Genomic DNA, 24,862 nt, shown 5'->3' on the forward strand with positions numbered 1-24,862 from the left:
ATACATCTTTGCGTAGTGTTCTGGGGGCAGCCCGCAAGTGTCGCCACGCTTCCAGTGCCAACATAGCATGCCCACAACTTCCTAACCTGTACGTCTTTGGAATGTGGGAGGAAACCAGAGCACCCGGAGGAAACCCATGTAGTCACGGGGAGAACGTACAAACTCCCTCTAAATCTAAATCTAATTCTAGATCTAAGGAGTAGCATGCTTTTAGTTACTTTCTGCAACTGTCTACTATCTCTGTTCTTTGAACTTTGAACCAGTTAAAAAGTATTCTGTTCTATCCAGTTTCGGTCCAAGGATAACCTCACATTAACTTGCATTGAAATCCACGTGCCAAAGATTTCCCTTGGGATGTTCAGTATGCTTTTCTCTAATATTCAAAATGGTATTACAAAGTAATCATTCAAAATTTTCTTGTTTGCAGTTGCAATGCCATTTTAATTTTCAAACTGTTCAGGTTAGTCCAGCCTACCATTTTTTCCTAATTTAATTGCAATTTTTTCTGCTTACTGTGACATATCTTGCACTAATTTTCATATTTCCTTTTTGAGCATTTACTGACCAGTTTACCAAGTTTTGCTTTCTTCGTGTGATTATGTTGCCAGGATTTGCGCTAGCATGTGCACTTTTTTTTGAAGCTCTTAGTTTTATGTTGTCCTTTAGTTGTCTTTGGTTTTCTGTTTTAGCAGCTCAAGTCCTTGCCCTGAGAGGAATAAACTATTTTTTTATATCACACACTTCAACTGCTACTCTACATGTAAACAGTCTTTTTATTTACCTTAGTTGCTCTCTCTCATATCACATTGAAATCAGTGTAACCAAATCTGGATCTGTGAAGATGTTTTGTGTTTCTTCTTTTCAAAGACTACATTGTAGCAATCATAACATGACTATGATTAGATAAATGTTTAGACACTGTTAAATCACTAACTAAATCTGAGTTATTAATCAGTACTAAATCTAATATGGTTTGTCCTATTGTTGGTAAGACTGTAAGCAGTGGGAACAGGAGTACAACATTCAGCTCCTCGAGCCGACTCCATCATTCATTAGGGTTGAGGCTGATTGGACATTGCTCATCAACTTTCCTGTCCCTCCAGTGCTATGTGGTAAAGAGTGCAAAGACATACAAGCTTCTGAGAGAAATTTTTCCTCATCTCACTCTTCAATGTGCACCCACTTATTCTGAGTTCATGCCCTCGGGTTCTGGACTTTTCAGTGAGAGTGAACATCTTCTCAGCATTTACCCTGTCTAGTTCTCTAAAAATCTTACATATTCAAAGATTGCCTCTCATTCTTCTGAATTCCCAACCTGTTTAACCTTTCCTCATAACATAATCCTTCCATACTTGGGACCATCCTAGTGAACCTTCTTTGAACCACCTCCAATGAAATAATGCCTTTCTTTCATGGGGTAGGGAAGAAGGTAGCAACATGTTTGCAGTACATATAGAACATAGAACCATACAGGAATAGCGATTTGGCCCATGATGTTTGTGCTGACCATGATGCCAATCCAAACTAATCCCATCTGCCTGCACATGGTCTATATCCTTCCATTCCCTCCCTGTTCATGTGCCTGTCTAAATCTATCTTAAGCATTGCTATTGTATCTGCTTCCACTACTTTCTCTGGCAGCACATTCCAGGCACCTACCACTCTCTGTGTAAAAGAAAAACTTGATCATAAACTTACACTGGATGTGCTTTTACTTTACAGTTGCAGTAAGATTTCCCTACTTTTACATTCCAACATCCTTGAAAGAAAATCCAACATTTCGTTAGCCCTCCCTATAACGTGCTTTGTGCTAACTCAGTGTTTTGTGCTTAAGGACTCCCAAATCCCTTTAGTACTTCCAAAATGAATAGCTTCACATTTTCACACATTATACTCCATTTTCCATCTTTTTACACACTCTCTTAACTTACTGATATCACTCTATAAACTGTTTGTATCCTCTTCAAAACATGGCTTCCCACTTATTTTTATGTTGTTCACAACTTGGCTAATGTACCTTCACTTCCTTCCTCCAAGTCACTTAAATATATTGTGAGCTGTTGTAGTTTCACCACTGATCCCTGTGGTATCCACTGGCTACAGATTGTCAGCCTGCAGATGACCGCATTGTACCTACTCCCTGCTTCTTGCATGTCAGCCATTCTTCCATCCATGACTACATATTATACTGCCAACATCACATGCTCTTAACTTGTAAGTTAACCTTTTGTGAGGCACCTTGTCAAATGCTTTCTGGAAGTCTAAATACAATACATCTGCTGGTTCCCATCTATCCACTCTGGTTGAGACTTCTTTGAAGCACTCTAATAAACGTCAAACACAATTTCCCCTTCATGAAGCCATGCTGACTTTGCTCATTTAGATTATGTATTTACAAGTGCTTTTACTTAAATTGATTCTAACATTTTCCAACAATAGATGTTAAGCTAATATGCCTATAGTTATCTGCTCTTTGCTTCCCTCCCTTTTTGAATAGGGTGGCACCTTGGCAGTTTCCTAATCCTTTGGTACTTCTCCAGAATCTAAGGATTTTTGGAAGCTTACTGGTGATGCATCCATTATCTCAATAGTCACTTTTAGGATACAATCCATCTGGGCAGGGGACATCAGCCTTTAGCTTTATCAGTTTGCCTAACAACATTTTTCTATGGCATTTAATTCCTTTCCAGCGTTATTCAGTATTAGTGGGATGTTTTTAATAACGACTATCGTAAAGACTGATGCAAAATATTTGTTTAACTCCTTTGCCATTTCCTTGTTCCCCATAATTATTTCCCCCCATCTTCATCCTTCTAAGGGGCATATGTTCACTTGGACTTCTCTCTTCCATTTTATATGCTTATTGTCTACTTTCATATTCATCACTAGTTTGCCCTCATAGTTTATTTTCTTTTTATTATCTTTGTTGCATTTTGAATTTATCCCAGTCTTCAGGTTAAATTTTGCTTCTTTTATGTTTTCTCTTTCAACTTGATACCCTCCTTAACTTCTTTGGCTAGTCATGGTTGATTCATCATTCCTTTAGAATCTTTCCTCCTTACTGGGATGTATTCTTGCTGAGTGTCATGAGTGTCTGGGTGCCACTGCTTGCCTGCTATCCTTCCTGCAAATCTGTCTGTCTAGTCCACTTCTGCCAACTCTTTTATTTTTTTCATTGCATTGTAGTTCCCTTAATTTAAGTTAAACATAGTTGTTTCCAATCCAAGTTTCTCACTCACAACTGAATACAACATTCTTTCATGCTATGATCACAACTTCCAAGGAGATATTTTACTTTGAAGTCATTTATTAAATGTGTCTCATTATCCTCTACCAGATCCAAGATAACCTGTTCTCCATAATGGCTCCATTACATATTCCTCTAGAAAACTATCCTAAATGCACTCCATGAATTTGTTCTCATAGCTGCCCTTTCCAACTTGATTATTAAATCTTCTCACAGATGAAAGCTGCCCATCTTTATTGCACTGTTGTGTTTTACATGCCCCCATTATGTGTTGACGTATATTCTTTTCTAGACTGTAACAAGAGCAGGGGTCTACGTGCTACTCCTACCAACTGATTTTTCCTTGCTACCTTTTACCTCCAACCAGACAGAGTCAACATCATCTGACCCTAGATTATGTCTCTCTCAACTAAACTTATTAACAGTGCTACCCATCACCTTTTTTTCCCACAGGTCCTTCCTAAAAGTCAACTATCCTTAAATATTAATTTCCCAGTTTCAATTCCCCTTGCAACCGTGCGTCCATAATGGCTATCAGATCACATCTGTTTACCTTGATTTATGCCATTAGTTAATCCACCATATTACAAATGCTTCAAGCATTAAACTACAAAGCCTTTAGGCTTGCCTTTTTGTCATTATTGATCATCTTACCTTTTTTTGTATTGTGGCCCTATTCACTTGCGCCTTTGATTTCCCTGTCTCCTGCTTTTGCATTCTTCTGGTTTTTTTTTCTTATACTTCTGTTTTTCATTCTCTATCCCTCATCACCCTGCTTAGGTTCCCATACCCCTGCCATTCTAATTTAAACCATTCAACGACACTAGCAAACATTCTGATGATGACATTGATCCCTGTCCAGCCTGGGTAAAAGACACTGCATGTTTATGTCCCACCTTCCTCAGAACCAGTTCTGGGAATCTAAATCCCTCCCTCCTGCATCATCTCTTCAGTCACTCATCCATCTGATTTATCCTCTCCTTCCTATACTCACTAGCATGTGGCACAAAGTTCCAGAAAACTATCCTGACGGTATTCAAGAAACTTGTTACTTTTCTGATCATGAGATGGTCTACTTGTCTGAATCTTTATGAAAAATGAAATATCCCATTAAAGTCAAAAAGCAGTTTTCTACTCAGTTGTCTAATTGCTGTATTTATGCAATCTACTATTTCATATGGACTTAAATCATTTTCCATTTCCATCCATTAGGTCTCCACTGCTATTGATCTTATCAGATGTTCCAGCAATTTCAGATCTTTGTGACTTACAGCTCTCTTGATTGTAAAAGTGCTGTATGTTCTTTCTAGTTGATTCCAGTCCAGAAATAACTTCCATTGGTATTTATAGCATACTGTCACAGAATTATTCATTGGCACTGATAAGACAGTGAGGTAGCTGATTAGTTTATAGACCTAATAATGATAATGCAATCATTGGTTAATATTTTGAAATGTATTGGATTTTTTTTTTCAAAGGTATGGTCAGTTAGACCTTGAATCAAATTCAAAGGTTCACCCACCATCTGTGGAGGAAAGGCGAGAGCCGACATTTTGGGTCAGGACCCTTCAACAGGACCTGAATCTTGATGCAGGGTCTCAACCTGAAACGTCACCTATCCCTTTCCCTCCACAGATACTGCCTGACCCGTTGAATTCCTCCAGCAGTTTGTTTTTTACTCCAGATTCCAGCTGCTGCTGAATCTTATGTCTCAAAGGTTCACCCTGTTGACTGTAACATTTTAAACAAGTTACAAAAAAACTTGGAGATTTTGTCAAGCAATGCAATAAATAGATAACAAACCAATATTCTTGAAACAGCTAGAATCTGAATTGACAATGTTCCAAATGAGCAAAAGGCAAAATTCTGTTCCAACCTCTCTGAATGGGTTGAAGAATACAGTTGAGATGGAAGAGGTGCACAGCAGTGGCAGTTCTGTTAAGGAAACTACAGAAGATCCTAATTCAGAGAAGAAGTTTTCCCAAAAATTGGATGCTCTGAAAAAAAGGCTAACGTTTTGGAACACAAGGCTGGATGAGTGAGTAAACTGGTTTGTGATATACCTTTATTCTGTAAGTGGTTTAACTTCTAAAACAATGTCTTAATGATAGGTGACTATAAATTCCTTGTGAAAGTATGGAACATAATGTAGTGAGCCTGTTGTATTCCAATAAGATCAGTATTATTTTCAAATTGTGGAGAGAAACAGAAAACAAAAAGATTAATCTATCGTAATGCATATAAAGATGAGCAATGTAGCAAGGAGAGAAACAAGAGTGTTTTTCTATGGTGAGGGCAGGGAAGATGAATTGGAGACTAGTGGTGTGGTGTTGGTGATGGGGAAGAGGGAGGTGCTTTAGGTTTGGAGTGGAGTGAGGGAGATTGGGGGCCTTGCAAGAGGGAGTGGGTGGTGGAGAAATGTCATGCAGACTTTTGTGCCAAGGATCAAGGGGTAAATGTGAAGGGGCTGAGAAATGTTTGGAGATTGAGATCTCCATCAGAGGCTTTTGAGGGTGTCGAGGCCTTGGGTAATTGGGTCCTTAGGCTGAGAGACTGGTCTGTCGACAATTCCTTTTCTCCCACAGATACTACTCGACCCGCTGGGTTCTTCCAGCTGACTGTTTGTTGCTCCAGATTCCAGTATTTGCAGTCTCTTGTGTCTCCTCAGGATTGAGACTGATGGGAAAGAGGCCTGTGCAATATTTGGGTGGTGTGGTAGACAGGAGGGAGAAAGATGATCAGGTGATTTGCCTGATGGATTCTCAATCCAATCCTGTTATGGGAAGACTGCATTGTCCCAGAAATACTCAACAATGGTAGCTTCGAAGTCCAAGTTCTCCTGTAGTACTCCAAACTACTTTGCTGTTTATTGATGGCTGCTTGGGATCAAACATGGGATGAGAACAGGCTCTTGTATTCATGAGCACATAAGTGGACATCTTTAATGAAGTGGCCATCAACAGTAGGGGGATCCTTCATGCCACCGCTACCAGGAGCAGCCCCTCCTTTCTTTGCACCAAAATGAAGCAGCTGGAAGAGGTAGCACCAGAACAACACCTCATTTTTAATAGGTACAATTCGGTCTTTAAATTGAGCTCAGCAATTCCAGGGAATAAGCACTTCCATTATTTTCACTTCCAATTTCTAACTGATTCCACGTACCTTTGGTAATTTCAAATAGTTATCCTGTATTTTCTGCCTGCAAACTGACCTTTTGTTCATATTGCCTTCTATTATTACCTTGCACCTATCACAGTTTCTCATTTCATCATTCCTGCCTTCTATCCAATCATAGACCTTCCCCTTTTTTGCCTCCTCTCCTACCCATTTTTTTGATTCTCCTTTTGTAATAGTAGATAAATTGGTCTGTTTCATCATGTGAAAGTGATATAGTAATGGGTCTGTTGTGAAACTCTCATGGCAGCTATTTTTTTTAATCGAATGGTGATGTGATTTAAAGGTGATTAGAAGAAATGGTGAATAAATAACTCTAGGACGTAATTAGTTGAAAGAACAGCAGACTCTGCATCTGCTATCAAATTGGGCAAACTTGCAGTTTGAACAGTCCCTGCAATATTATAGCACTGCATTTATGCAGACATAAAATTTTAATAATGTGGATAACATCAAACATTCATCTGAAAAATGTGAGACTGTGTGAAAATACATGATAATACACTAATGTAACATTTTTCATCTTTACTACAAATATGAAATCACTAAATTCTTTTCTCTCTCCACAGAACCGAAATGGGCTATGAGATGGAAGTAAAGTCAACAACTGAGTTTTTTAATTTGAGTATTCTGTTTCTATTCATTGAACTGGAAACAGTGGGGAATATTCGTTTTGAAGAAGGCACTCCCTCTGACATGTGGTATGGTGAAAGCTACAAAATAATAGCTAAAAGTCTTGTATTCCTTGCATTTAAAATATTATTTGGAACAGTAACAACTAAAACAATGAACAAATTATTCCTGAAGTCTTGAAACCTTGGGTAAAGATATGCTATTCCTAATAAAAATAATTAGTTACATTTTGCTAGTTCCATTGAAACGACAGTAATTATTTCACATTTAATGAGATATAATTGCTCTTGTAATTCCTTCTAGTAGGTCAACCATAATGTTACTTGTATTGAATCACAGGATAATAGGGACTGGACTGGTGGCTTCTCGCTGGTGAATCCATAGAAAACCTCCAGTTCTGTCCTCCTCTCAGGTCTGTTTGTCTCTGACCAACATGCCTGCATATTGAAATGCAGAAGTCAGAGATGAAATGGAGATCGGATGCAACAAAATGAATAAATTTCTACAATCATAAGCATTGATAGTCACAAAAATTTGCTGAGGTTGGAGAGCCACAAGACATATGCATACTGTAGGTAGTTTCTTATACACTGTCCTTCAGCTGGAACCCATCTGGGTGGGGAAAACCAGTCAAGGCTCTCAGATTAGCACAAACAGGAACTCTTTTAAACAGTTTATTAAAAAATCACCACGCGCCACAAACAATGTAAATACAAGAACCACAAAAAAGACATATGACATAACTAATTATGTAATAGAAAATACTATAACCTGTCATACTATAATATGAAGTCTGTATCCAGTACTTTACACTGCTTTAGTCCTTAACCATAACTCCTGGTATCTCCCTCTCCCTCTGCTGGTGGTCAATCCTGTTAGCAGTTCTCTTGCAAGCTGCTCTTATTCTTATTAATTCTTATCTAGATGGTACTCACCCTGGTGACTGCTACTGTCTGTAGCTCCTTCCAAGTTGTCTCCTCTTTCTCTGAGCCCTCTTTATTTATAATCCAAAAATAACATCCATGACAATTTGATTGATGTAACCTTCCCTTTTAATTGTACTGTCCCCATCCTGTTTACCTGCCACATTGCCATGCATTGTCCATTTTAGGCATGTTTGATGGAGCTCAACAAAGATACTTTGATGGAGGAACAGGTTTGAGCTTATCAGTGTCCAGGAGTTCTTCATGAGTTTTTCTGTGATATTTACACTTGCAAACATCCGTTGAGGACAGACCCAGCCACACCAGAGCCATCTACATGATGACTTGAAAATTTTTGCTGATGTTGCCGTATAACAGGGGCCTGGTAGAAATGCTTATGTTTGTATCATAAATTCTCCTGAATTTCCTTTCCAGTTTATTGCCTGTTTGAAAAGCTTAGCATTGACATTGTGTTCCCCATGGCATCTTGGGACAGGAATTTCATTCTGTTTTAGCTCAGCATGAGTTTTGCATTCTTGCTGAAGGCAGACTAGAATGGAAACAAAATATGAAATATAACAGTGGAAAGATCAAGTTTCAGTTCAACTGAACTGAAATTCTTCCCCCTTTCACATCTATCCACTGCAATTGAACCTTTGATAGGTACAAATCAAAATTTGTGAGTTGGGCTCAGCAACGTCCTGACACCATGAACAATCCAAAAGGAACGCATCTCATGGCATTTTAGGATTGCGCTATTTCACCATGCTGGTTCTTGACTAATGACTTGGGTATGAAAATATTTTAGGATCTTCCAGTGGTCTTTTTCCTCTCTACCCCCAACATTGGCTACACTTTAAAGTTCTGCAAGTCACACCAGCCACAACACCTTGCAAGTGGCACTAGAGGTAGTGCTTGCATCCCATGTTGTCATAGGGAACCTCCTGGGCAACTGCTGGCACTTTTCTATTGTGCTGTGATAGCATAGACCGTGTTTGGCATCCTCTGTTTGCCATTTCCTTTCTCCTTGGCTGACCACAGTTCTTAAGAAGTCTTCCGGTGCAGACTTTTAAGAATATACAAGCTTATTGAAGTTTGTTGGCCTGTGATAGCTAGTGATGATTCTGCAGCTGTCATCTAGCACAGAGCTGATTTTTCCCTTTTGCATGGGCAGAGCATTCTTGTGCCAAGTAAGATTACTTAGTAATGGAGTCACGTAAGAAAGAGCAGAAGTTCTAATTTTTGGTGAGTATCTCCCCCACTGTGCCCTCCTCTCACCCATCAAATTTGAATTTATAAATTCTGAATTAAGTTGTTTTGGCACTGACTTCTCATCTTCTCAATGTGACTCTTGCTAAAGAGTGCATTTCAGGATTACTCCCAGGGAAGCCAAGTTTATGCAGTGAGTGAAATGGGTGCCTCTCCAGTTGATGTTTAGCTTTTTATTCATGTGTTATACGGATGGAAGGGATTGACTTGTCATTTATTTAATTTTTGTTGAGGCTGATTAATAGCATGGTAGTCAGTTAGCCCAGCTGGTGCAGCTGTTACATTGTGATCAATCTGAGCAGACTACTGCTTGTACTGCTACTGCCAGGTTATCAGCATAGATAAAGTTATGCATGTTTCGTTGAATTAATTGGTCATTCATGTAAATGTGAAAGAGTAGAGTGGCTGGTATACTTCCTTGGGGTAGGCTGTTGCATTGCAAGTGCAGTGCCTTTGTTTTCCTCAAAGTTTATGGAAAAGTGGCAGTTTTCTGCACAGGAATTATAGCAGGAACATCCATGTTGCGGCCTTGGGAGTCCTTTTGATTGCTGATCCTGCTATTGCCATTCTCCACGTTAAAACAGAAATTAAAATTCCAGGAAATGTGACTGATCTGCCATTCAAAAAGAAAACTCAGGTCCTTGAAAATCGTTCTTCATGCTCCATCCTCAAGTCTTTAATGACCTTGCAACCCCAATTCTGAAAAACTGGATGTATTAACCTCCACCTATCCAACCCAAAATTCATGCTGACTTCTCATTAGCAGCTAACCTGTGCTAGCTACTGTTTATTGCCTTAGTGCATCACCATCAAGTCCAATTTTATGAGCTGCTTGCACCAGTTCCAGTCAGCAGTTGCTGATTAAAGTTAGTGACTGGAACCTATAGTGAAAGTTAATCTGGACATTTTGCTGGTTTCTGAAGCCATGGGTGATCATGGGCAAGTGTGGCTTCCCAAATTTTCTTACATAATACTGATCACCTAGGTAGACAAGAAGAGGAGAGTTTCTAGATCCTGAAGAGACGATGAAGAACACAATATTAAGTGATAGTAATAGGAGAGACCAGAACCAGTGTTCAAAGTAGAGATCTGGTCAGGTATAAAACTAACATTGGACCCACTATGGTTAATCTGAATTCAACCAGACCCTGAGGACTTGTAATTTTGTTGATGGCCAACCTGATCAAAACTCAGCGCAAGTAGTCGTGCCCCATGAGGGTTGGCTTGGGTATCCATTTTGTGCAGGTAAGCATTGGTGTGCTCAATGGAGTCAGTCTTCATAGCTGACTATTGCCTCGGTCCACCAAGCTTGCATATCTGCCAGGTATTTGATTACCTGGCTGCAGACCCAGAGATAAGGCTTTGTGGATCAGTCAATATTGGCGATATGTATGGAGATACAAGAGATTGCAGGTGCTGGAATTTGGAGCAAAAGAACTGCTGTTCAACCCGCTGAGTTCCTCCAGTAATTTGTTTTTTGCTTGGTGGTATGTATCAGCAGAAAAATTTGCACAGCCGTGATCCCAGCAGGAGGATGGTTGTATCAAGCCATACAGTGGAATCAAATGCTGGCAATTTTTAAGTTTAATTATGAGATTCAAACCCCTCTGACCTGAACCTAAGGATGTAATTGTTTTGATAGCCAATCTGATTCGGTCTCATCAGCCTCAATTGAGTAGCCATGCTCTAGTTCAAGTGAGGTTTAAGGGTGAAGAAGCAAATTCAAAAGATTGCTGAAATGTCTCAGGATGTCATGGTGGCTTTCAGGAATGCAAATCTGCTTCAATGACAGATTCATGATCTCATCACTGTCACCTCACCAGTGCCCTTGTTGTTGCCTGTCACCCAGACAATCAAGACTGCTGTCATTCAAGCTGAGACGGACCAATCTGAAGTTATCTTCCAAGGCCATATGCAGCCTCTTCCACTGCGAGTCAGTAACCTTTCATCATCCATGCTGGGAATTTCTTAAACAGAAATGCCAGAAGAGAGAAAGGAACCAGAGGATGTGCATCAAGGAATTGTTCAAGGTTAATTAATGAATTTGGATCCCAGTGACTTTGTGGACTGTAATTTAGGAGCACAGACAAAAACTAATGCAGTTCGTGGAAGAGAAGACTCGAGGGAAACAAAAGTAATGAAGTTGGACTGAGAGCATTTCCCAGACTGCTGGAAGCAACAATGTGGCCCAGGATTAGATGAAGGAACCTCAAGGTGGCAAGAAGCGAAAATAAGCAAAAATATCAGTCCAGAGGATGAAAATGATATATATGAGTTGACAATCTGAAAAGCTTTAACTTTGTTGATTTATGCATTCCATTCCCACAAAGAAAAAAAGAAGCTAAAGAAATGTCCTTAAGCATTTAGTAGATTTGGCAGGTCTGTGGAGAGAGAAACAGAGTGAATGTTTTAGGTCAATGACCTTTCACTAAAGCTGGAATTGTGGAAAAACAAACATGCTTTAAGTTGCAGGAAGAGGTAGGGGTGGTGAGAACAGAGGGTGAAGTTCCTGATCCTTTGTGAAACTCAATGGATGCTTAGTACTCCACTAAGCACAAAATATTTACCAATATTTCAAATTTAGATTTAAAATTGTTCTGTACACTATGGTTTTGGTCGCTGTTATTTTAGCATGGCTTTAAAAGTATATGCATTCTGCATGAGGAAACTTAGATACATGATTCATTCAAGGAATTTAGATATAAATGAATCTATTATTCCTCCTTATGACAGGTTCACCTCTTGCTACGATGTAATCTTATCACGATTCTGTGCTTGGGATTTCAAAAGACTTGGAGTGACAGGGTTAAAAATAAATCGTATAATTAGAGTTCACAATCGAATTCTAAGGTTGAAATATGAGGAAAAGATCCATTCCATTTTGAGCAAAGAAGGATCATCGTATAAATCAGAGTGAGTTACTTGAATCATATGTTCCTGTCTGAGTAATTTTTTGGTAAATTGGTAAAAATGGTAAATTGGTTTATTGTCACGTGTACTGAGGTACAGTGAAAAACTTTGTTTTGCATGTCATTCATACAGATCATTTCATTACAACAGTGCATTGAGGTAGTACAAGGGAAAACAATAATAGAATGCAAAATTTTTTTACTTGTAATTAAAACAATTTGGTTTTGAGAACAATGCAACAAATTGCAATGTAAGACATAAGAAAGAAATTGTATGTATATTGTACCATTCATATTTTCAAACCATCTTAAAGGTTCCTATGAACAATCAAGTAATTTTGACTTAATCTCACAATTTGTAATATGGAGAAAGAAGAGTGCACACTATATATTTTTGATCAATAAATATATTCTTAAATTAGAATGTCTACCTCTGTGGTTTCATAATTTTTCTTAGAATGCAACTATAATTTGATGCCCTAATTTTACAAAATTATGATAATAAATATTTCTTCAGAACAGAACAAATAACAATCTTTTACTGAAAGTGGATCTCCTTTGTCTTTGCTGGATAGTAAAACTGCAGATATGCTGTCTTACCTGCTATTATTTTCTATATTGTTACTGCTTCTCTTTTTTTTGCCACATTCTGGTTGTGGCTCACTTTTTCTCGTTTGCCCTTTTTCTCTTTTTCCCCTCTTTTCTTTCTTCTAGCCCCTCTTTTCCTCCTGCTAGCTCCTCTTTTACATTATTAATTCATTGCTGGAAGTCTTTGGGTATGACATGTGTAAATGGTAACTACTGGAGAGGAAGAAAGCTTCGCAGCGAGTAGTTTAAAAAATCTTTTAACTTCCAGGCAGAAGCTGATATAATCAAAACATAGCTAAAATACTAATCTAGTGATTGTTAAGTAACAGGCGTAACAGTGTTTGGCATAAGTTTTCTTGGTGTTCATCATGTATCATGCAAAATAATTGTGTTCTTTCAGTTAAATCATTCTGTCCTGTAATCAATAATCTCTACCTTTGTTCAGAAACTACAAAAAGATGCTGGAATACCTGTTTTATGTATTTGATCCAGAAATATCCACTAGAAAGAATGAAATTCTATGTATTCTTGAGGATGGCTTCAAAAAAGCAGAAGTGTACAAGGTATGTAATATTTCACTAAATTAAGTGGGTCATTAAAATGTCAGTTCACTACAATTTGCAGACAAATGCTTGCATGTAAGGGAACTACACCCCAAAAATGTTCCCATAAAGACTTTTGGGCCAAGTGGTTTGTTTCTCAGCCATCATTTGAAGGTGGTTTTATGTGGTTATTTTCATTCTTTTCTTTAACACTGTTTGAATGTCTTCTTATGATTATCCCAAACATACTGACCTCAATATTTGGATGTATAACACTATTTTTAACAGCTTTACATTTTTGGATTTTTTTTTTTCTGGAGTGGAATGTGATTATGACCATTTTTCTGTCAACTTGTGTCAGTCCAGAAGTTTGACCAAGAAATTCCAATCACAATTTGCTTTTGTGCCTGATGCAATTTTATCAAGCATGGAATGGTCCCATGTTCCTTGTAGTGTAACCTGATATCCTCAGCTCCCCTCCTGGCCCTGATCTTATGAATGTCCACCCTCCTACCTCCACATTCCCAATTATGCAATAAGCAGCCACCTATCTGATCATTGACCAGATCAGGTATATGACTGCCAGCTCTTTCTTCTCAACTGCCAACCTTTCAGAACCAAACCTTGATCCCTAACAGCACATTTTAAAACAAGGCCCAGATGACCTTTCATCAGAACTCTAATTTATGTAATCTCTTCTTTGACTTTGACCCACTGAATTCAGATATCATTATAGGAACTTAAAGTGCCAATTTATTCTTCTCATATTTAGTGCCCAGAATTGCTGTCAGGATTCCAGGTGTGGTTTAACTAAGGCTTTGCACTGCAGAGTAGCCTCTGCCTCCCTGTATTGTAGTCCTTTATGTGCAAGGCCAGCAATCCTTTAGCGTTTATGACTATTTTACTCTATTTGTTTGATGGTGTATGTAGAGGGATTTGCATTGTTTCACCATTTAGTGGGTATTCTGAGTTATCCTTTTTAGTTCCAAATCATCTCATGTTTTCCTGCATTGATATCTTTTGCTGTAATTTTGGCCATGTATTAATAACTCTGTTATTTAATGCTTCCACCTACATTGCTTGTGGTGTCTCCTGCCTTTGTTTCATCCTCAAACTTTTTTAGGTGGCCTTCTCTGGAATTAACCAGTGTTTTTTGTGACCACTGGTTGCAAACTGCCAACTTGTGTATTTGTCCATTACACCAATCTCTTTTTTATTGTCACTCACTTAATTTCTGAAGCAGGTTGATGATTATCACCAGACTCCCATCACTCATCTACCCATTATACCCATTAAATGTCCATGCATCAACCTTTCCTGGCTGGAACTAGAGACAATTTGCAATACCTGCATTTTACTACATTCATTCATTAATCTAAAGGCAAAAAAAAAGCTGCAGAAGCTGGAAATCTGAAATTAAAATAGAAAATGCCAGTAATAATCAGCAGCTCAGGCTGCATCTATGTATAGAGAAACAGAATTAATATTTCAGTTGGAGTCATACAGCATGGATGCAGGCCCTTCGGCCCAACCAGTCCATGCTGACCACGGTGCCCACCCAGCTAGTCCCAATTTCCTGTGTTCAGCCCATATCCCTGTAAACCCTGCCTCTCCTTGTATCTATCCAAGTGCTTTTTAAATGATACTATTGTACCTGCCTCAACCACTTCCTCTAGCAGTTCATTCCATATACTCACCACCCACTGCTGAAGGCCTTGCTAAAGTCAAAATAGACAACATCCACTACCCTATCCTCATCTACCCTTATGGTTAACTCTTCAAAAAAAACTCAAAGATTCATCAAGCATGGCTGTCCATGCACAAAGTCATGCTGACTCCTCATAATCAGACTCTGTCTATCCAAATGCTGGTATATCCTGTCCCTCAGAATTCCCTCCAGTAACTTCCCCATCACTAATGTCAGGCTGACCAGCCTGTAGTTCCCTGGTTTGTCCTTGCTACCCTTTTTAAATAACAACATTAGCCACCTTCCAGTTTTAGGAACTTCACCAGTGGCTAAAGATGAAGCAAATATCTCCACAAGGGCCTCCACAATTTCTTCTCTAGCCTCCCACAAAGTCTGACGATGCACTTAGTCAGGTCACAGGGATTTATCCACCCTAATATGCTGTAAGGCTGCAATTACCTCCTCCCTGATAATATGAATGTCTTCCAAAACATCTCCACTTGTTTTCCTTATCTCTTGAGCAACCATGATTTTCTCCTCAGTAAACACTGAGGAGAAATGTACATTAAAATTCCCACCCATCTCCCGTGAATCAAGATATAGGTGGCCCTGCTGATCTCTAAGAGGAACTACTCTCTCCCTAACCACCCTTTTACTTTTAATATAGCTATAGAACCTATTGGGATTTTCCTTAACCTTTATCTGCCAGATCCACCTCATATACTTTCTTTGCCCTCCTGATTTCCTGGGTTGGATAACCTTTCATCAAAAAATTGCAGACTTATGAGGTAAGGTCGTCAACCTGAAACATTATCTCTGCTTCTCTCTCTACAGATGCTGCCTGATCTGCTGAGTATCTTCAGCACCTTCAGTTTTTATTACTACATTCACGGCTGCATTATGTGGCAAACTTTATTTTTCCTTTTATCTGGCACACTTTAGTCCAAGAGCACTGAGTATGTTTCATTCTTTCTCTGCTGAGTGAGCAGGAAGCCTCATGATAATTGCATGGTGTAGAGTGCTTTTGAGTGCATGCATGTCACTTGTCAGGCATCACATATCAACACAGAAATATAAGCAGCCAGAGGCAATTCTGCTTTCAGCTGATGCATGATCATGCATAACACATCAAGCCTGGTATCTTAGCAGGGGTCATGATGTTTCCATTTTCAGGCAGTCTGCTTTTGGGATGCCATAATAAACCAAAGGGTAAGTGGTCAAATCAAGGACTTTGCTCTGATAGCTTTGGTCCCCAGGGCCCAACATAGGCACATATGAGCAACATGCAGAAAACAGATGTCATGCTGTCACACAAAATGTGATAGCACAGATCAATGGAATGTTCAAAGAAAAGTTTTCACTGCACTGACTACTCTGGAGGGGTTCTGTAATACTTAACAGATGAGCTTAAGACCTCATTGTCATGAGGGTTCAGGTCTTAATCCCAACTTTATGATGATGGGTGGATCCAGGTGAGGGGCTGATAGGCAGGTGAGGGAGGGGGGAGAGTGGGAATGATGTAAGAATCTGGGAGGTGATACGTGGAAGTGACAAGGGCTGAAGAAGGTGGAATCTGATAGGAGAGGACAGTGGACCATGGAATAAAGTGAAGGAGGTGAGGAGGGCAACTGGAGAAAGGAATGTGTGGGTGATGGGCAGATTGAGCAGGTGGGGAAGGATTAAGACATGGGGTGATGGGGGTCATTGGAATAAGGAAAAAAAGGAAAGTGGGGGGGTAGTTACCGGAAATTAGAGAAATCAATGGTCGTGCCATCAGGTTGGGGACTACCAAGGTGCATATGAGGCGCTGTTCCTCTAATCTGCATATAGCCTCAACTGGGCAGTAGAGGAGGCCGTGGACAGACAAGTCGGTGTGGAAATGGGAAGTGGAATTAAAATGGCTGGCCACCGGGAGATCCTGGCTGGTATGGCAGATGGAATGAAGGTGCTCGACAAAGCTTTTTTCATGCTGTCAGGTTGGACACTATTCCTGCTCCCTCATCTGCCTCTCGCCCCACTCACCTGCATCCACCTATCACCTGCCAGCTCTTGCTCCACCCCTTCCCCCCCACCTTTTTATACTCCCCTCTTTCTTTCCAGTCCTGATGAAAGGTCTCGACCCGAAACGTCAACTGTCCATTTCCCTCCATAGATACTGCTTGATCTGCTGAGTTCCTCCAGTTTTTTGTGTGTTGCTTTATAAGTAGGCCCAGTTTCCCATTGACCAATTGTTCTACCTCTAGCACAATACCAAAACAAAAGTAAGCACAACATAAATATTTCTAATCCAAATTTCTAAATTTAAATATCCCAAATTCCAAGTAAATATCAATTAAGAATATAAGAAATGGAAACAGGAATTGACGATACGGCCCTTGAATCTCTTTTATTACTCAGTATGGTTGCAGCTGATCCTCTATCCCATGTTCACTTTCCAGCCCAATTCATTGATCACTTTATTCTTTTATGCCCAAAAATCAATTAATTTCAGCTTTCAATATACTCAATAACTGAGTAACCATAGCCCTGTGGGATAGAGAACCAATAGCATTTACAACCCTTGTATAAAGAAATTTGTCACCATCTCTGTCTTAAGTGGTCAAGGCCTTATCCTATGACTGTGCCTCCTAATTCTAGATTGTGCAGTTGAGGAAACAGGCTCACATTATCTATTCTTTCAAATTGTCCATACCTTAAAGAGATCATCTCTTATTCCTTTAAATTCTAGCGAGTGTATGGTAATCTGCCTTTAAGTCCACTGCTATCTGATTTCCTAGATGGAATTGGCCGGTCTATTTGTCTGCAACAAAACCTCTTGATATATATTTTCAACATCTGACCTCAGACATTATATATGAAGATCCTTAATACCAGTTGCTGTCCAAACATATTCCAGAGAGTGATTTCTTTAAATTGAAAGATCTCACCCTCAGATACCTGTTACAGAATCTGTTGTGGGACTGTTATTTATCATATGAATCTGGATTAATTTCATGAGAAATTTGTTTTTTAACCATTTATATATCATGACTGAAAATATCCAATAACATGATAGACCATTGGCAAAAAGACATTATTGATTTTTAAATTCCCTCCAAATAACTATGAGTGTTGCAAAATGTCATCCCTTGTTTATTACAGTACCCTGGGACTTTGTTCATTTGTCCCCAGAAACTCTGTTTTTTAGCCTCTTCAAGTAAGCTGCTGACTTGCTATGTTCATGATAAATTAATGGAGGGCATATGTGTACTTGATATCTGATGATCCATCCACTTGTACTTCACCAGATAAAAAAGCTAATCAAGGAATTGAGATTTTAAGTTTCTCTCAAATACTCTTGAAGTCTTCAGAATTTTTGGCACTGTTTTGCAACTAATACTTTGTACATTGCCATCTTTTTCCTTAATATCCTTAATAATATTTAGTTTTTTAGAGCAATCACCAATGTTAGGACTATAATTCCTCTGTGATGAGAGTTGTTCATTTTGTTCATATGTTCATATTTAAAGGAACTACAAATGTACTACACAATGAATTTAACTAGTCCATATATTTTTGCATTTCTTCACAGTTTCTAGGTCGCGATGAAGCAGTTCCTCTTTGCAACAGTATGAGCATATGTGAACAGCCCAGAATAGAATACCTGCAGCAACAAGCAAAAGCCTGGAATACTAATTTTATTGATCCGGTACCTTTCAGATATGGTAAAAAGAGACTTGTGTAAAAGCATTTTGATAATTTTTTTTCTTGTATTTACAAGTATTATTTTCACTAAAATAATTATTCATTTTATATTATTCAAAGAAAAATAAGGTATGCTGGAGTCTATCAAAAATTGAATCATATAATTATAGCATGGTACAGTACAACTGGAGATCTTTCAGCCTTTTGAGCTTGTATCAACTCTAGCAAAGAGTAATGAAAAACACTGATGATGCTGGAGGAACTCAGCAGGCCAGGCAGCATCCGTGAAGAAAAGCAGGCAGTCAACATTTTGGGTCAGGACCATTTTCCAGCATCTGCAGTCCTTTGTTTATCTAGCAAAGGGTAGTTCAGTTAGTCCCACTGCCACACTTTTCCCCATGTCCTTGCTATTTTTGTCCTTCTAGATTTTATCCAATTACTTTTTGGCAACTGTTTTTGAGTTTGATCCACTTGTTCTCTAAAGAAGGTTTTCTTACTCATCTCACCTTTGTCAATCATGTGAATCAGTATTTTTTTAATAATCTTTAGAAACAATTTCTCTTCTCTTGTCCTATCTCAATCATCTATATTTTCAAACATTTAACTAATTTCCCCTCGGCCTCTTTGTTCTGTGGAGAACACATTAGTGTCTCCAGTCCCTCCATGTTATTTAATCTCTGGAACCAATCTGATAAGTGCCTTCCATACCCTTTGAAAAACATTCACATTCATCCTAACATGTATTGATCAGAATTGGACACAATATCCAGCAAATGCTTTAACACTTGAAATGTTCAACTACTATTTTTGCATGAAGATCTTTAAACCTCTAATTTTCTTGCACCCCATTTCAAATTAACCATTTAGTACATAATACCTCTCCTCCTGCTTCCAAACAAAACTTGTTACCCCACTCTTTTCTTGATGAATTTCATCTGGCATATTTGCTACATTCCTTTGAGGTTTGTTGTTTTCTGATATTATATTACCATCAGTTGTGTAGAAGCCCTGACTAGGGATTTAATAAATAGCAGCAGACCAAATTTGCGTATTCTTTGGTGAAATTCATTTGCTCAAGTTTGAGAGATCTTTTAGGAACCTAATGTCACTGCTGATGCTATGATACCATTCCACTTCTGTTTACTGCTTTCTTCTACAAGCTGAGCCCCGCATATTCATGTTGTGAGTACAACTGTGATCTGTTGAGGCACAACTTCTGGTCAGCCTTCCTTATCTCCAGTCTGTCTCAGTATTGCTATTTATTAAATCCCAGGTTGGGACTTCTGCACAACTGGTGGTAATGCTTGCTGACATCAATGGTGACTGACCAGGACCACCCTTTAAACAACAGTGCTCTTGTGGATGAGAGGTCTTATTTTTAAGATAAAACCTCCTTAGTCATTAACAATCTTCTCCTTTGATATAACACTGTTGCACATTCCCCCTCTTTCCCTGGCATGAACAAACAGAACTTAGGCTTTCTCCCCTTCTCCTGACTGGTATCTGTGTCTGCCATTTGATAAAATTTTAGTCACAATTTTGAATAACATTGCATATGGTCAAACACCATTTCAACAGTAAATACGGGATTGTAGTTGTATTGTGATTTCACATCAATAGGGTTTACTTCAAGCAGGTGGAAAGTCAGTTTCAATGGACTTGCATACTCTCATTTTAGATGTGAACATACAAACTTCAGGACTTTTCAACTCAGAGATGCAGGTGAAAACCAGTTAACTGTATATTGACATAAAATGCTATGTGTAAACAATCCAGTCCTTCAGTCAGACAGTGAGGCTCCAATTGTATCCCTTAATTTGGTTAATCAAAGTACTCTACTAATTTTTTTCCATGCAGCAGCTTCTGACTCCTAGCATTTCCAAGAGCTTTGAATACAGAACAAGACAGTTGGATTCTATTTAAAAACACTGGCGGTCAAAGCAAAGACTTGGTTAAACTTGGAAAAAACATGTCTTTTTCCATATCTTTACTTATATCTTACACGTTTACAGAGTTCCTGGTCCTCTCATGGCACACTTGGAAATTAAAAATTCTGTCAGTTTCTGAACGTGTGGATGCAGCGAGGATGTTTCCACTGGCTGAATAGCCTGGAACTTAGGTTCACAGTCTCAGAAGAAGGGGCAGGCCATTTTAGCACTGAGTTGAACAGAAATTTCTTCACTCAGAGAATGGGGAATCTTTGAACTTCTCTATTACTTAGGGTTATGGAGGTTCAATCACTGACTCAAGACAGAAAGAGATTTCTGGATATTAAGGAAATAAATAGATATGGGGAAAGTGCAGGAAAGTGGCACTAAGAAAGAAGATCAGTCATGATTTTGATAGATGGCAGAGCATCCTCAAAGGGCCAGATAGCCTATTCCTGCTCCAAATTCTAATGCTTTTGAATTATGCCTACACTACAGTTGCCTGGCTCTGTTAATGTAGGTACAGTTAGCAATTCTTTCTGAGGTAAGATGCAGTTTACTACCAAGTTTTGTGTTATCTGAAAATTTTGAAATTGTGCCCTGATTGCACATGTGCATGTTCAGTTAGAAGTAAAATCTACTTTGTCTTAAAGAAGGACTAATAAAATTCTCTAATTAATCTGTTAAAGAAACAGAAATAGCTTCTTCCTTAAATTGAATATAAAAAGTTATAGGGGTGGGTTTGGAGATTCCTGTATTTACATCCTTTGTGAACAAAATGGACACAGGTCTTGACAGATAAACCAGTCACAGATGGAAACGGCCTCCCAGTCCATAGGCTTTCTGAGGCTGTACTGAAGAATCCTTCCAGACCTGTCCAGATAGGAAGCGTTGCTTTAGGGTGCCAATGGTTTACACAATGAGAAACCTTGCTGATCTATACTTCTCAATGTCAAAAGAAGGTAATTTCTCCAGAAACCATTGATTTGATTGAAATAGAGGGGTTACCAAAGCCTGATGCTTCACAACTGATGCCAGAAAGCTGAGCACATAATTACCTTTTTGTTGAAATGCAACTACCTTGAACATTGTTCTTCCATTAAGTTCAGGAATAATTATCAGCTTTTGAAGCCCTGCATATTCTGAGGTCTGTTATACACACTATTTTTGACCTTTGCTTACAGCCTGCATTGAGTGACCTTTCAACCAGTAATGGAACAGTGTGTCACCTGGTTAGAACAACACTGCTTTTCTTGCTTTACTTCTCTCAGGACATTAAAGAAATTGGTTGGAGTTCATCACAGTGTAAGTGCCCTGTTGGAAGAAAGCGGAGGGAACCAGCCAGACTAATAATTTTTCTTTGCTCCATACCATTGCTATTTTATATACTTACTAAACTTGATTGAACATAAAACATTCTATTTTGTATGAGTTATTGAAATTAAATTCTACAATTTTGCTATTAGGTCAACTGATCATTGCCAAAGTATTCCTTGGTCATAGTGTTCAGGCCTTTGACTCAGAACTGGTTCAACGGTTAAAGTACCCAAATGCAAATTCTGTCTATAGACCATGGAAGATAGATACCAGATCTGCCATAGATAAAGGTAACGAAGTGCATAATGCATTGATATTGCTTTAGAGAAATAGTAAATTGTCTTTGAATAGTTCCATTGCCAGGAAAAGCAAAACAAAAGCAGAATATTGGAATAACATATCTTCTAATTGGTATTGTTTGGCAAATTCAAGACTTCAGTCAGATGCATCAGTCGGATTCCTACATCAAGACCCATGTCATTGATTTATTTCTCTATTAGTAAGGCAAAGAGCCCATATGCTATTCCAGCAATATACTCAAACTGTCCTGGGTTTCTGCATATAAACACCAAGTGTCTTTGCTTCTGCAAGTGTTTGAATTTGTGTTATTTTGTTCATATTGCTCTTCTCATTCAGTTAAATTTGATCTGCCATGTTTCTGACCATTTAACCAGTGGTTCTGGACCCTTTACTGTTCTTCTCCTTGCTTATTGCATTTGAGTTAGGTTTGAATTGTAAACACTGAAATTATACCCTTCACAAGCAAAACACAAGCTATCCAAACTATTCCAGGGAGAACAGGTATGGATAAATGTGATGCAGTCTATATTTGCAACTATTCAGAAACATGGGAACATATGAATTAGGAACAGGAGTAGGCCACTTTCAGTCTAGCAGCACTAACCTGTTATCCATTGCTTATCAAGACTCAATCTACCACCTCCGGAAAAATATTCAAAAACTCTGCTTCCGCCACCCTTTGAGGAAGGGAGTTTCAAAAACTCTCTCTGAAAGAAAATATTTTGCCTCATTTCTATCTTAAATGGCCACCCTCCTATTTAAACAATGATCCCAAGTTCAAGATTATCGCACAACAGGAAACATGGTTTCCACATCCACCCTCAGGATCTTGTATGTTTCAATAAAGTCTTCTCACTCTTCTATTCTTCAGTGGATACAAATCTAACTTGTCCAACCTTTCCTTATAACATCATCCACCCTTCCATTTGTCAGTCTAGTAAAATTTATCTGAAGTGCTTTCAATGCAATAAAATCAGTAAATGAGAAGATCAATACTGTGCACAGTACTCCAGATGTGATCTCAGTGCCATATATAAATGAAGCATAACATCTTTACTTTTGTATTCAAGCCCTGAACAATAAATTGTAACATTCTGTTGGCTTTCTTAATTGCTTATTGTACCTGCATACAACAGATTGTAAATTAACATCTCCCAGTCACTTGTTTTTGGACATTAGGGACTGATATTTTCTTACAGTGCAAATGCACAAACTACATATAGGTAAATTGTCAAAGTGAGATTCCTGCCTCCATTATCCAATGTATTTATGCTTGTAAATAAATACTACAAAACAATCAAAATAGGTCAACTTTTAATTATTTTTTTAATTGCTTCCCATGTTTCATGCATCGTCAAGGAACTTCAACATCCGTAAAACTCCATGGCAGCTGCGATTGCAGTCTTCGTCAGTACGAGTGGTTTGTATTTGACCATGAACTTGTTGTGCCTGAATACCTCATCGACTTTGAATACATAACACAGGTATGGATAGTAATGATTTGAGAAAAGGACATCAGGCAAATTAGGATGTATTTGTATTTTAACAGAATTTCTTACAATGCTGAAAAGATCATCTCTTTCCATATTTTCAACTATTTTGATGCAAATAAGACATGTGACCCTAACCGCTTATTGGATTTCTTGTTCAGGTCATTAATACATATCAGAAAAGCGGTGGTGCCAATTTTGACCCATGGGAAATACCACTTTGTGTTTACCACTAGGCTGGCTACAACCATTTGCACTGCTCTCTGCCTTGTGCTCTATATCTAATTTTATATTCCACTGACAACTTTGTTAAAATGTGTACTATGTGGAACTTATTACATACAATCATTATGACACTATTAACTTAGTCTTTCCTCAAGTTCCATTCTCATCAATGGAGAAATTGTAAGCTTTGAGAATGTAAGAAACTGATAAATAATTTGTCAGCCCTTATTTTACAGAAATATTTTGTGACTATTTTTGGCAGGCATAATTGGCCAAACCATGCTGGCTGCATTAGAACCTCTAGTGTTTCACTGCACAGAGGAACGTAGAGAAACTTTCCAGAGAAACATCCCAGTCCTGGGGTGTGCTGAATAACAAATGTGAGAGTCATTCCACTCCATCACTGGACTCCACATAGAGTCCAAGCAGAGCCAGATTGTGCTGGGATTCCCCCACAATATACTGGGGAATCTACTGGGGCGGCACAGTAGCGTAGCGGTTAGTGCGACGCTATTACAGCGCCAGCAATTGGGGTTCGATTCCTGTCACTGTCTGTAAGGAGTTTGTATGTTCTCCCGTGTCTGCGTGGGTTTCCTCTGGGTGCTTCAGTTTCCTCCCACATTCCAAAGACGTACGGGTAGGTTAATATGGGTTTAAAATGGGCGGCGTGGACTCGCTGGGCCGGAAGGGCCTGTTACCACGCTGTAAATAAAAGTTAAATTTATTAAAAATCTGTCTCTCTGATGCCACACAAGCTGGTCTTGGCGTGCAATTGGAGTCTGCATCTTTAAGAGATAAGGGGATAAAATTAAGTTGTTATTTCAGTTTTTTAAGTGAAGATTTTTAATTATTTCTTATTATTTTAATGTGTTTTAGATAAGTTTATCTTTAATTTTGATTATTTTAAAACCTGAAATAATTTTAACATTATTTAAGGCAATTATAA

General features: G+C 38.6%; 1 protein-coding gene across 1 annotated transcript in view; it reads left to right on the plus strand.

The window, feature by feature from the left end:
* lrrc9 (leucine rich repeat containing 9) overlaps positions 1-24,862 on the plus strand; it is a 104,721-nt gene that overhangs the window by 32,975 nt on the left and 46,884 nt on the right. Inside the window, exons 9-15 of the mRNA XM_052018020.1 lie at positions 5,068-5,285; positions 6,991-7,122; positions 11,980-12,159; positions 13,189-13,306; positions 18,544-18,676; positions 22,051-22,191; positions 23,561-23,694. Of these exons, the coding sequence (XP_051873980.1) occupies positions 5,068-5,285; positions 6,991-7,122; positions 11,980-12,159; positions 13,189-13,306; positions 18,544-18,676; positions 22,051-22,191; positions 23,561-23,694 (1,056 nt within the window). The remainder of the gene's footprint in view (positions 1-5,067; positions 5,286-6,990; positions 7,123-11,979; positions 12,160-13,188; positions 13,307-18,543; positions 18,677-22,050; positions 22,192-23,560; positions 23,695-24,862) is intronic.

This window comes from Pristis pectinata, chromosome 1 (assembly GCF_009764475.1).
Source record: "Pristis pectinata isolate sPriPec2 chromosome 1, sPriPec2.1.pri, whole genome shotgun sequence".
Classification (NCBI taxonomy): Eukaryota; Metazoa; Chordata; class Chondrichthyes; order Rhinopristiformes; family Pristidae; genus Pristis; species Pristis pectinata.